Raw genomic sequence first — 13,924 nt, forward strand, 5'->3', positions numbered from 1 at the left:
AAATTGTACCTTTTGACTACATACAGCTCTCTCCTGATGAGTTTGCAGCTTCCGTTGTAATTTCACTGTATTTCAACATTTATTCTGAGAGCAGCTGTAAAATCACCTGACTATGGTAAATGTAAGAGTGCACCGCCTCCCAGAGATGGGGTTATAGGTGTCACGGTTACCAAAACAGGAAGTGGTGCGATTGTTGTCTCAGCAAAAACTGAGAGGAAGAATGGGATTTCTGTACAGAACACAAACCAGCTGGCAGGAAACCACACTTTTATCATTCTTTTAACTTTGATTTCCTTTCAGGGGAAGTGCCCTCTCCTCTTTCGATGGCTCACTGGCTTTCAGCTCTTGTGTCCTTCTCAGGCTTTTGAACTATACCCTCTCTGTGTGTGAGATGCACTCCATGCCATGACAGTGACACATCCGAACTCCCTGCCTGCCACAGCAAATGACTGCAGCCATGTCAGAAACCCCAGGGTACAAAGATCATGAGGGTAAAAAGTGAAACATTCTCTCATGACAAATGTTGAAGTGTGACTGCAGTGTTGAAAGATTGTTTATGGACAGGGTTAACAAACTGCAGGATGCATAGAGACAAGAAGACAGAAAGCAGCTGGTGTTGGCGGAGGAAAATGTAAATACATGATTCTCCTAAAACATTGCGTTCAGTGAAGGCAGGAGGTTGGTTTAATAGAAAAGCTAAAGGACAGATGTATAAAATATGTTCTTTCTCCTCCCAGGATAATCATTTGCCTCCAGGGGACAGCTAACATCTCCAGCTATGTTAAACCCACATAATCCATTGAACTGTTGAATAATCACCACTGTACTAACTATCAAAGAGTGCTAGCATGCTTTTTGAGACAATTTAACAGCATGTTCCCAATACAAGAGTTGACACATGTTTTGCCAGAGGGGTTGAGGCAGAGCTGTTCTGAATATGGGACAGAAGCTGCACACAGGAATATTAAACTGGACTTTAGATTATGCTGGAATTTTTTTCAGTTGTCTTTAAAATTTGAATATCACAGGAAATTCTCTAGAAATAAAGATGTTTTGACTTAAAGCTGGGGTAGACAGATTTTTTTTGTCCCTCACTGGGCAAAAATTCCATAAAACTCTTTTAGCATTTTGTAATTCAAATGGTCTGAGATAAAACTACACTTCTGCACCTCCTCTTGGCCCTCTATACAGGCTTTAGAAAATCTAGCGTGTGACAGGATACTTTGTCCAATCGTGTCATTTCAGAGAGAGGGTGTTCCTATTGGCTGTTATACAAATAAAGGTCTACTTGCACGTCTTGGGAAAACCTGATTTAATGGTGGAAAAATCTAGCATTAGCAACAACTGCATATGCTGCAAAGCAAACCCCCCAAAATGAAGACAGACTCGACAGTATAAAAGAGAATCAGACCACAAAGACAACAAAAGACATTTCAATATTGGCAAAGTGTTCAGATGCTTATAGTTTAACCTTCTGCTAGCTATAGCCAAACTGCTGCAGCTAATACAAGTTTATGTTTATGTCACTAGCTAGAGCCTCGAATCACAGTATGTAATTTTAAGGGCTTTATAGGCCTGACAAGTTTGCTAAGAATTTGCCGCTGTATATTGGCTTCCGCATCACAATGACGAATGGGATGATTGAAATGAAAGACTTGTACAGGTTACTGTATAAAGTGCATGCATATGCCTGTGCTCGTCTAGTAGGAGGGACTTAGGACAGAGAGGGGAGAGCTGCCAGAGAAGTACATGTACTTTCACATTCCTTTTTCCAGAAACCCCCAGCATTAAATATCAGGGCCAGCCAGGAAAAAATTGAACTGGCTGAAGAGAATTGGACTACAAAGTTACCCACAAACAAGGCCAACAGTATAACACCATGGGAGCACTCTACCTGCCAGAAGAACGTGGTGGCCTACCCTCCTTATGCAAATATCCACTGGGACCTTTATATGAATAAAAATAATGAATACGCACAACCCTTCAAACTGAATAATGATAATAATACTGTTGTTTGTATCCTTTAAGCCTTTTCTTTTTAATGATTTTGTTTATATTTAATTATAAGCAGAGAACCTTCTCCATTTTTTTTGTTTCAGTTAAATCTATTTATGCTCCTATAAAGGCTCGGAATAAATTTGATTGCGGAAGCTCATCTGCAGACCTCAACATGATTCAATTAAAACTTTAATATCAGAGTTACAACCAGCAGGAAATTGTCCGTCACGCAGGGCTAAAATACTTGTTTTCCAAGAGTGAAGCACACAGACAGCACTGTGCAGAGATGTAACTGTTAAATTAAAAACTTGCATTGTGAATTTGACACATTAACCCCCCCTATTCTACCCACATCCCCTAGTACAGCAACAAACTGAGACATTAAAACAAAGTGGTTGCACAATTACCCCAGCATGACTGCCAACCAAATTCATTCAATACATTTAGTCAAAACAACCACCACTGGTGTTTGTTATGGTAGACAAAGTGGGCTGCAGTAATGACGAGTCGTTAGGTTTATCACCATGACCAAAGGAAAAGCACACATTTTGTCAAGTCACACATTTCTCAAAGTGTGATTCGCCTCTGGTGTGAAGAGGCCCTCACTTCTCAGCTCGCCTCAGGTCATCGTGTTGACACTGTTATGGGAGATTATGGTGACCATTTGTCACAAAGGACAGACTGCTGCTGAAGTTACCACCATATGAGGTGAGAGGTCCATCACAGTTATTGACATATGGTCACAGATACAGATCAGATACAATCATGACTGATTTACATTTAGGGACTGGGATGAGAGCAAATGTCAGCACTTGTACTACTTCTCAAAGTGAGTTCCTTTTGAAGTTCGTCCTTAAGGAATCAGCAGAGAACAGTAACTTTAATGTGTCAACGTATCACGTGGGACACAGTTTGGTCCCTTCCAACTCACTGTAAACATTGTGCTTAGTCAGATATCACTATAGAGATCAGGCTGTCCATATAACCACAAAACATAATTCACTGTAAAATGTGTGTAATCCTGTATTTATTACTGTAGAAATAATGTCCGGGGCAAAAAAGGAATTTAGCTGACGTAGTATAAGACTGCTAAACGCTGCGTGGGGACATAAGTCGGGGTGGTGGATGGGTCCCAAAACCGAGACTTTCACATGGGGGAGTGGTGTTCGTGTCCAACCATGAATTTTTTTTGTAATCCTAACCAAGTCGTTTTGATGCCTAACCCTCACCTTTGCTGCCTAAACGTAACCATCGTCCTCCACTTCCGGTTGCTGTTTCACGGAGTGAATGTCATATTTCGTAAGATATCATACAAACCTGATGATGAGAGTATGTTGTACAGATATGTAGGACAGAGGTCAAAAGAAAAAATAATCATTTGAAATTGACGCTATATACGCAACACCATGAACAAAAGACAAATTATCCTAGTGTGATAAAGAAGGCTCTGTATTCGGATCAGTGAGCTCCATGTGTTTAGGATCAACACAGTTGCTGTGATGCTCTTGGCCATGCTCTTCTTTACAAATAGATACATGCAGAACATTCCATGTCATTGACCTAATGTATCATTCATTCATTCATTCATTCATCTTCAACCGCTTATCCCGGGGTCGGGGTCGTGGGGGGGCTGGAGTCAATCCCACCTTGGGGCGGTAGTAGCTCAGTCCATAGGTGACTGGGCCAGGAACCAGAGGGTTGCTGGTTCGAGTCCCTGTGTGGGCCATGAATGGATTGTGGACTGGTGGCTGGAGAGGTGCCAGTTCATCTCCTGGGTACTGCCGAGGTGCTATTGAGCAAGGCACCAAACCCCCAACTGCTCGAGGCGCTGGTCACTGGCAGCCCCCTCGCTCTAACATCTCTCCATTGGTTGCATGTATATAGGTCCTGTGTCTGTATTTTGGGCCTGTGTGTGTGTGTAAAATTTAAAATAATAGAGTGAAAATTGAATTTCCCCATTCGCGGGACTAATAAAGGAATTTTTCTTCTTCAGTTGACATCGGTCGTGAGGCCGGGTACACCCTGGACAGGACTTCATGTATGATAAATTAAATTTGTCTCAGCGGGCCAAAAAAAAGACAAATCTGTACTTCCTCACCAGTTTGTATCTATGCAATCTAAGCCATCAAAAATATTACCTCATGTAAGTTTGTTGCTACAGCAGTCTTTAAACCAAAAGTTTGTCGTTTTGGGAAATATGCTTAGTAGATTTCTGCTAGTTAAATGAGATTTTTACCACTGACATGTCTATTAAATGGTAGTTTACAGGTGGCAGTTTGTTAGCTTATCTTAGCACAAAAACCTGAAAACGAGGGTAAAGAGCTAGCATGGCTCTATCAAATAAAGCTCACTAATTAACACGTTACAGTATATTTTGTTCGTTTAATCTATAGTATGTAATCTAATAAATAAATAAATCTGCTCATCTTATTTATGGCATGGAAGCAAAGAAGCCTATTTACCTTTACTTTGAATGTTCCATATTAAGAAACTGAAATCTTATATTATAGACAAATCATTCTAACACAAATAGCCAAAAGGGTGAAAGCAGAAGTATTTCATGTCGGTTATTTTTGGCTTTTAAACTAAGAATAAGTACTCTGCCAGTTTCAAAATAGCTGAAATTTCTCAGAAGAGTAGAAAAAAACTACCAGGACACTATAATTCTGAAGGACTGAATCAGGGGAATGCATTGCAACCAGGAATGGGGCATAGTAACTCTCGGAGACACACACACCAACACACACACAGCCGCAGCGGCCACCCCCACATACCCACAAACCTGCATTCCAGCAAAGACATTTTCCATGAGTTAATCTTTCTACAGGGAGATGTAGCAAGAATATGTCATTCAATGCATCGTTTTGATCACTCAAATTAGAGGTGGGGCCAGCTGTTGAGAGGATTAGTCCACTGAACAGAACCAAATCATGAGTGCAACTGGAAGACATCTTGGAAGAGGGCCAAAGTGTGGTAGTGAGTGGCATTCTGCTCATAACTGGGGGAGCGACCTCATTTTCCGAATAAAAGCCAGTTTACATAACACCTCTCTCCCCATGACAGGGAGCACTGGGCAGCTGCTGCCAGGCCTGTGGCTTTCACCAAGAGTTCCCTGAAAAATGATTCCCTCAGCCACAGGCCTTCTCTGTATGTTTTCAATATTAACATGATATAACTGAAAAAGGTCTTAAATTGCAAGTATGCATAAACACTTTGGTAACCACAACTATTTAATACAACTATTCTCTCAGAACCAAGCAATGGAAGGGTAAGGGAAACCGTCAACCACAGTGAATAAGGTGTCTGTGGTTGATGGTTGAAGTCTGATCTGCACATTAGTGACCTTGCTAATTACAGGCCTACTTTTTAATCTTTTTTTTTTTTAAATACACTTCCTCAGAAGATTGTATTTGACCAACTACACGATCATCTGAACACTAATAGTATATTACATAAATTCCAGTCTGGCTACCAGACCAACCATAGCAGTGAGACCACTTTATTAAAGGGAGTAAATAACCTAAGGATTTTGATTGCTTCCAACCGAGTGGCTGTCCTATTTTTGAGTGCTGCATTTGATACAATTGATCATGACATTTTAACTAATCAACTTGAGAAATGGGTAGGTCTATCTGGCACAAGGCTTGACATGTTTTGCTCATACCTGTCACAGAGAAAATGTCTTGTTAGTTGTGTGACACAAACATTTGATACTGAATATGGTGTTCCTCAAGGACGCAATCTAGGTCCTATTCTTTTTTCTTTATATATGCTCCCTCTTCGGCAACATAATTAGTTAATAAATATCATATATCATCGTTACACTGATGACACAGCTGTTTCGCCAGATGAGCCCAGTTCTTTAAATACTCTTTTTACCTGTCTCACTGACATCAACATTTATTTTTTTTTTTTAAATAAATGAGCAGAAAACAGTAATTCTACTTGTTGGTTCGCCGAAAGACAGAGACTAAAGTCAATGTTTGCAAGTCTGTCCAAGCAAATTAAAACACGTTACTGATATGGAGGTGATTTTAGACTCTTATCTTAATTTTATTAGCCATTTTGACAAGGTAATGACAAACACTGCCAAAATGAGACAATTCAGAGCGCTGCTGAGAGGCTGATACATACTTTTATAACAAGCTGCGTTGATTAATATAACCCTCTTTTTTACTGTTCTCCAAAAAGTCTTTTAAAAAATTACAGATGATTCAGAACAATGCAGCTGGGATTCTTACCAATACAAAAAGAGATCACATTACAGTGCTCACATCACTGCACTAATACAGATAAAGCACCCTTTAGAATTAATTTATATAAGTACCTATTTACAAAGCCTTACATATTGAAGTCCATTCGCATATCAGCGAGTGCTTTTCATCTTATGTCCCAACAAGAACTCTTACGTCTTCCACTGTTGAAATTCCCTTATGTGTCCCACAAGAAGTCAGGTGAGGCTGCTTTCTGTTTTTATGGCCCTGAACTGTGGAACACCCTCCCCTTGGCTCTTACAACAGCAAACTCCCTTGGACTTGAAAAGTATCTTTTTAATTTGGCTTTCAATGTAGGTAACTTACCTACCTACTGTTATTGTTTATTTTAATTTGATCATGTCTTGTTAAGCCGCATCTTTGCATAAAATGGTGTTATTAAAGTTATTATTATGGATCTGCCACTATCCAAATCTTAGTCCCTCCTTCAGCTGCAAAAAAAGTACACTTAAGCAGATGGAACATGGTTTTAAAGCATGCGCTAGAATCTGTTGATAATAAAATCTTAGTTTTAATGTATATTATAAAAAATAACCTACTCTTTTGAACCTCACATGACACTTAACTGAAATAATGATGTTTTTTTCTTTCTCTCTCTTAAGCATCAAATCACAGCAGCATGGTGCATGATGGATGGAGTGAAACAGGCAAAGCAGGTGAACAATAGTGTGAATGAACATGACATTAAATGCAACAGTGTGGCTCATGAATATGTTCTTCAAGGTTTTTGGACAACAATGGAGGTCTATGGCACAGAAGAATAAGCTATATCAGGGTTTGAATACACAGACAATACTGTTGTTATCAATTCATTATTTTGGTATATTCATTAGATTTGTTGAAAAAAAGCAAATACAGAATATCCCTGGCCTGATCATATAAATTAAAATAAACACATATATAAAAGCATGTGGTATTAATTCATTTTAACTGAAGTTATTCTTGCATAACTGCACAAAACAACACAGAAATAAAACATGTTGAGGTGAAGTAAAAGAGGAAGACCATACATGTCATCAGAATTTGATTCTCCGTGCTGGACCTGGATGACATACTCTGTTTTCATTGGCAAAGCACCTCTGGACACTATTTGTAGGGTCACATTCATTCTCAAATGCATTCCAGTGGAGGCAAATATTAGAAACTCCATGGGCAACAAATTGAAACATAGTAGAAACAGAGTTGTAGGACAGTAGATAGCTAATAGCTAAGCTGGACACCCTCACCATTAAAAACAGTGTTTCAATTGCTGGATTTGTGTCACATCTGTTATTTGGGTCTTCAGCTGGTTAAAGTAAGAATAGACATGCAATGACAGGTGACTGGGCAATAGTGTAAGTGATGTAGCACAAATGGAAGGTAAATGTACAGAGAGAAAAAAACCCAGGAGAGGCCTAAATAACTGGGATGGTGTTGAACTGTGGAGGTGCTGAGGCCGTTTGGAGACTTTGCTGCTTTTTGAGTTACTGTTGGCAGTTTAACGAACAGCTGAAATATAAACCAGAAGACTGGTGAGTGTGATTTTGAGGTCCACCCCTGAATGCTTACATGATTGATTTCACAGCCTCTACTGTGAAAGGGGAATTTTGTTTAATGAAGCAACATTTGAACCTTTTCATTTTAGTACAGTGAAGATGCCCAGTTTAAATGTGCACAGTTTATGTTTTATACACACACTAGATTATGTATTACTTAATACACATGCTCCAATGCTGAGTATCGGTATCATTTGATCAATGCTCACATCAACAACTGCAGCCTTACATAAAGGAAAAACAGAGTTACATGTTGCATGATATACTACGACCCAAAATTCCCGTTGGAGTTGTCAAAAGATGATCTAATTCCTTCACATTGCAGCTTGGAGCTGTCCAGAAGATATTTCATCAGTACACAGGTCATTTACAGACCTCCCGAGACCAGTCATCATATGTCATAAAGCAAGTCAAAGCATTTTAATCTCACATCTGCTCCTCATTACCATTTCATGCAAAAGAAAATCAGGGCTGGGACGCAGACTGTTGCACCTCACCCAAAGAAAGGGAGAGAAGTAATAGGGGAAAGGCAAAAAAGAGACACAGAGACACGGGAGATTTTAAGGCACCGTGAGTCCAACAAAAAACAACTTTAGGTAAAAAATTCCACAATTCCAAGGGAAAGTGCTCCTCCTATGAAATCAGATCACTTCCAGGCCGCGGTCCCAGTTATGGGGATTGTCTTTTACAAGGCGCTATATAACACCACAATGACAGATCCACCACAGCAATTTCATAGTCCATTCCTTCCTCAACAATTCCTGCAAACTTCACAAAATATCACTTCACAATATCTGTAACTCATAAGCAAGTTTTGCTATCATTTACACCTTGATGTTGATTGATTGCATCTAACCTGCATCAACCTGTAGCATCAAGTCAGGCTCCCAAACAGGGCCTTATTCTTACAATAGACATTTCTGCCCATACTTAATCTAGAGTTAAATTGGCATTTTTTGTTTGAACCCTAAAATTCTCCTGGTGCTCTCGAAGATGAGTTTGGATTCGGGAGATGACAGCAGCTGACACTTCATTTGTCCAACAAGTCCTCCAACCCATACGACAACCAGGTCATTTGTTACTGCCCTATAATATGGCCCACAGGCAGATCGACACGCCCTCATACCTAAACGGTCCCAGTTTTAAACAATTAGTTAACATTGTGAAATGGTATGGTGATAGTTTGGGTTAAAATAAGTATTTTTTGTGAAGTAACTCACAAGTTAACTTACGTTTGTAAAATAATTCAAAACCAACCTGTCAATACTGACCTCCTCCCCGTGGACTTTCTCGCTTTTTATACTATGTCACCTGATTTCTGCCTTTGCCCCGTCATAATTACTACGGCTACTAGAGGTCGCTGCCCAAACAACAAATGTAAATATGGGCTGTAATTAGCTGCTTTGTACAAATGACGTATGGGGTCATTTTTTTGGCAGAGGATATTTTGTACTTGTCACACATAAGTATGCTCCTAACCACAATATCTATCGACCAAAGTGCTTCAAAAAAACAAAAAAACATGCATAATAACAGACTGAATCAGTGGTAAGCTGGAAGGCAGAAGAATGCAACATGCTAACACGGCTAATATGATGATTCTGTGCAAAGAAAGACAGTTCTCCCCTTAACCCTTGAACTAGTCCAACAAGTTTGTTTATCATGGTTATAACTGATGATTTCTTGTAGTGTAATGCTGTGGCAGTTAAGATGCACTTAAGCACACGTACACACACACACACACACACACACACACACACACACACACACACACACACACTCACACACATGACTACAGAAGACAGAGGCCAGCCTGTTTAACAAGTAGGTCAGACCAGAGCCAAAGAGGAAGAGAGAGAGCGGAAGAGAGCGACAGGCATTGGCTGGAGCAAGCACAGCTTTTAGTGCCATCATCGGCTTGTATGAACCAAATAAAAAAAGGCACTGAAGAAGTCTAAATATGTGTTACGAGTCTCACCTGAGGGCAGTCTTTGATGTAATGGCCCTTGTTGAAGCACAGGTGGCATAAGTAGTTTGGTGGGGGTCTTTTGTTTGGTTTTCTTGGCTCTGAAGAAAGGGAAAGGTCTGAGAAATGGTCCGTCAGGGAGTTGAGTCCATCCACGATGTTGTTCAGGGAGCCATAGGGTGACACATTCTTATACACGTTGTTGTTCAAGGCCTACAAAATAAGAATAGTAGCAGAAAAGTTTCAATTTTAATGTGCAATTCTTCAGATGTCATATATTGTACAACAACAATCTTCACACTCAATTCACATAGAATTCTGAACTGTTGACACACAGTATGCTGGAGAACATACCACATACAAGATACTATCAACACAAAATATTGCATTTCTGATTTTGGAATGCTTTCAAAATGCTGCGATATTTCACTAATTTCTTCTGAGTGCTCTCTGTCCTTTCTGTTGTGCCAAAAAAATGAAGAAAAAAAAAATCCCTCCGAGATAATTTCTCTCATCATAACATCTGGCGAGAGGCCCGGCTGTGCTCATGAGCTGGAAAGAACTGAGCATGTCCACAGAGAAAGACAGGACTTTACAGAGGATGACTCATTGTAAACAAGATGGGAGGCATGTTCCCTCGCCAGCCTGCGGAACATCAGCAATGTCACCATGCGCTGTTGGCGGTAAACTAGCCATGGTCAGTGTTTGTAGTCTGCTTGGAGCCACAGAGCGCAGTGTTGCATGCCACAGGGCCCAGTGAACTCATAGAAGATGCCATCTGAATATTAATATCAGTGAGAGCATTGCCTGCAGTTCCTTATTTCCCTTCTAATTTGTGTCTTCCTCTGTTCAAATATGATCCAGAAATGACAGACAGGAAGTGACCTCTGGTGAAAAAAGTATGAAATTATGTTGATTTTAAGCACTAGACATTTTTATTTTCAGATGGTCAGGTTATTAACCCCGGTGTACATGTTGCTAAACAAACAGTCTCACTTGTCATCTGCGTTGGCATTTAATAGTTCAGCATCAGTGAGGGCATAGGTATGAGGGAATCCACAGATACATTCTTCCACTGGTGTCTCTTTTTGGGGCACAGGTTTATGTCTGTGAAATGAAGTTACTGTTGATGTTCAATGTTGCAAAGTACAAAAACCTTAGACTTGGCAACCTGGCCGGGTCTGAAAGCCAAATCTTTATCTATGGCCTGTGAGATGGTCTTGCTAACCAGCTCCAGCTTTAAGACTCATGTTCATTTATTACATGCAGTCGTCATAAATCAAGCATTACAGCTCTGTACTTTCTCAAGTTTTTCCATCTGCCATGCGTTTTATCTCTGTGTATTACTGTGATATATATTATCGTCTCTTGTGGAAATGTGCTTGTTTGTGTGTTCGCTAAACTTAAGTCTTGGTTGTTAAATGATTTTAACAAATACAAAAGCAGAAACTTTGCTCTGTTTATGGTCCTCACATTTCTTCATTTTGGCCTGAAACCTCTGACTCTCAGCCCAAAGAAAACTGATTTCACACACTTCTGCTAATGGCGGGGAGAACGTTTATTTAGTTTGTGTGTGAGTGAGCGGAAGGTTGTCTTTATTGTTGCATTCATGTGGTGTCGAAATAATCGGAAAAATGAGTTTTCGACTGGGAAAATTCATGGAACGCCCCCTCAATTTGGAACAACAGGAAAATTTTGGTGCACGACGTAACGTCTTATTGTGCAGAAACATGCGAGATGAAAGCATATGTCAGGTTGATGGTGGATTTATTAATCAACAAATTGCAAATCAAGTTTTTGCTTTCATCCAATATGATATTAGGTTGTAAGGATTAGTTGCTGTCCACGTGGAGTGTTCAGTTAGAAACGTTAATTATAAGCATTAACCCTGATAACAAGTGAGGTAAAACAACCTTTTGGTGGTTTTATGGAATGTTATGTTGAAGCAACAAGTCCTGGAGAGAATTACTAATATAAAGCAAATGTTTCAACGTAATTGAAACCAGCTATCAATGTATTGTTAAAAATTCTGGGTCCTATACATAAGCAGTCTCTGTGAATGAATCCAGCATGTGTGTGACTATAGGTGTGTATCTATGCGTTGGCCAACACAATGAAGGCTGGTATCATTACCAGTCACTGTGTGTCCAAGTGAGATGGACAACTGTAGCAGATCTGTGACTATTTTCACAGGTCCAGGGATGAGGTGTCACACTGCAGGTGTCAATCACACACATACATGCTTAAACCAGGGATGTGGTGTCTAGTGGAAACCAGCTTACTACTAAGGGGACAAATTACGAGGCATGTATTTTGGGGTCTCTACTGGAACATGGTTACATGCTTTATGTTAAAAAAACACATTATTTTTCTCATACTTATCATACTATCTGTCTGACTATCCCTGTATTCTCCCTCTGTCTGAAACTCTGTTTTAGCGCCTGTCTCTTTCAGCCCTCCTCCTGAAAAAGCCCAATCCTCTGTGATTAGTCAGTGTTTCAAGGTCTTCTGCATCTGCGCTCTCTACACCTCTGCACCATCCTTGCAGTCGTAGAATGACTGTTAGTGGCACTTTCTATCTAAATATAGTATAGTTGTAACATCACAACTGTACAGAAGAGTTGCCTTGTTTAAAGGCACTGTTTCCGAATACAGTGTGTGCATGTGTCTGTGGCTTGGGTGTTTTAATACTTTCACAGTATTTTATACAGCACAAGAAAAGACTCACTTTTCTCAATATGGGACATATATAGAGGTTAGTTATCTGAGGTAGAATAAGTTCCACAGTAAATTACCGCAAGGTTAGATTCATCCAAAATGTTCTTTCATGTTTAAAAGCCAAAGTGTTTGGCTTGAACTTAGTTACAAAGAGATACAAAGTGACAAACATTCAGGCAGATGAGATTGTGGTAAAAAAACAAAACAAAAAAAAACACTTGCATTGTCCCACGATATGAGTTTCAGCAACAAACTCATTCATTTATCACTCCTTCACTTTAAGTAGCCTTTTGTATGTGATCCTTCACTGCAAAAACAACCACATTTTGCATTACTCATCGCAACATCAGATCTCTGCAGTGGTTTATTTTACTTGGCTTGGCCGTTACAGTAAGTTGCAAAATGCCCCCCACCCTTGAAACCGTTTCCAGACCGTATGTGTTCCCTCAGTTTGAAACACTTTATACTCATGTGGATTGAATGGCATTACACAATTACGTGTAATGTATAATGTGCACACTCAATTTTCAGAGGACTGTTTCATGTTAAATGACTTCAAAGGGCCTCTATGGTTACCACCATAATAATGGACACTGGCTCTCTGGTGAATACACCATCCATCCTTTCTGTTTCCTTGAGTTTCCAACACATAGCGTCAGAGTAACAGAGATCTAAGAAACTTAACTGCAGTGTAATCAACACACGGGGAAGCTTGCTGCGTAGTCTTTACACTAACATTTTGCCCACAGTATGTGATTATTTTTCTTTGTGCTGTATGTATGCATGTATGTATGTGTGCGTGGGTGTGGTGGTGAGTTCCTTTTTTTTACATAGTATGGTCTGCAGTATCAAGTTTGCCCCCCTGCATACATTATCAGCATGTTATGTCCCTAAAATTACACTGAGCTACAAAAATAGAAAACAGGTAAACAAGGATTGATTTTGTTTGCACAACCTGGTCTATTTGAAGAAGTCAGAGACAGCAGACCTCAGCAAGAGGCTGCAGTGGTCCGCTCTCTCCAGGCAGAGGCGTGCAGGGAAATCGATTTCCATCTGCCCCTCTTTACCTCTCTCTGATCACAGACATGTCTGAATAAAACACATTTTTTCCTCAACAGTTTCACTTTTGATTTGAATCATTAGTCATCAGTATGGGGGCTTTTTTTAATAAGCCAAATTATTTAATCCCATTATGATGAAAGGGAATTGTGTAAACATTGTTATGATATTTAGCTATTTAGTGAGATGGCACTGGCTCACTAAATAATTGATTTAGACCCTAATAAGATTTAATGATAATCCTTTTTTTTTAAATCCTAACAACCATTTAATATTCCTGCAATCAGAGTATAACTGGGGTAGGCAACTCATGAGTGAGTGTATAGTGACACTGTCTGTGGCATTATTATTGACTAACTTCTGTAGAATCATGA

The 13,924-nt window shown here is 39.7% G+C and overlaps 1 protein-coding gene across 3 annotated transcripts in view; it reads right to left on the bottom strand.

Annotated features, from left to right (window-relative positions):
• The window catches only part of zcchc24 (zinc finger, CCHC domain containing 24), a 40,068-nt gene that overhangs the window by 25,322 nt on the left and 822 nt on the right, over positions 1-13,924 (bottom strand). For all 3 annotated transcript variants that reach the window (XM_083923035.1, XM_083923034.1, XM_083923036.1), the window contains exon 2: positions 9,786-9,986. In XM_083923035.1, coding sequence (XP_083779161.1) covers positions 9,786-9,986 — 201 coding nt within the window. The remainder of the gene's footprint in view (positions 1-9,785; positions 9,987-13,924) is intronic.

Source organism: Echiichthys vipera, assembly GCF_963691815.1.
Source record: "Echiichthys vipera genome assembly, chromosome: 11".
NCBI classification, from domain to species: domain Eukaryota; kingdom Metazoa; phylum Chordata; class Actinopteri; order Perciformes; family Trachinidae; genus Echiichthys; species Echiichthys vipera.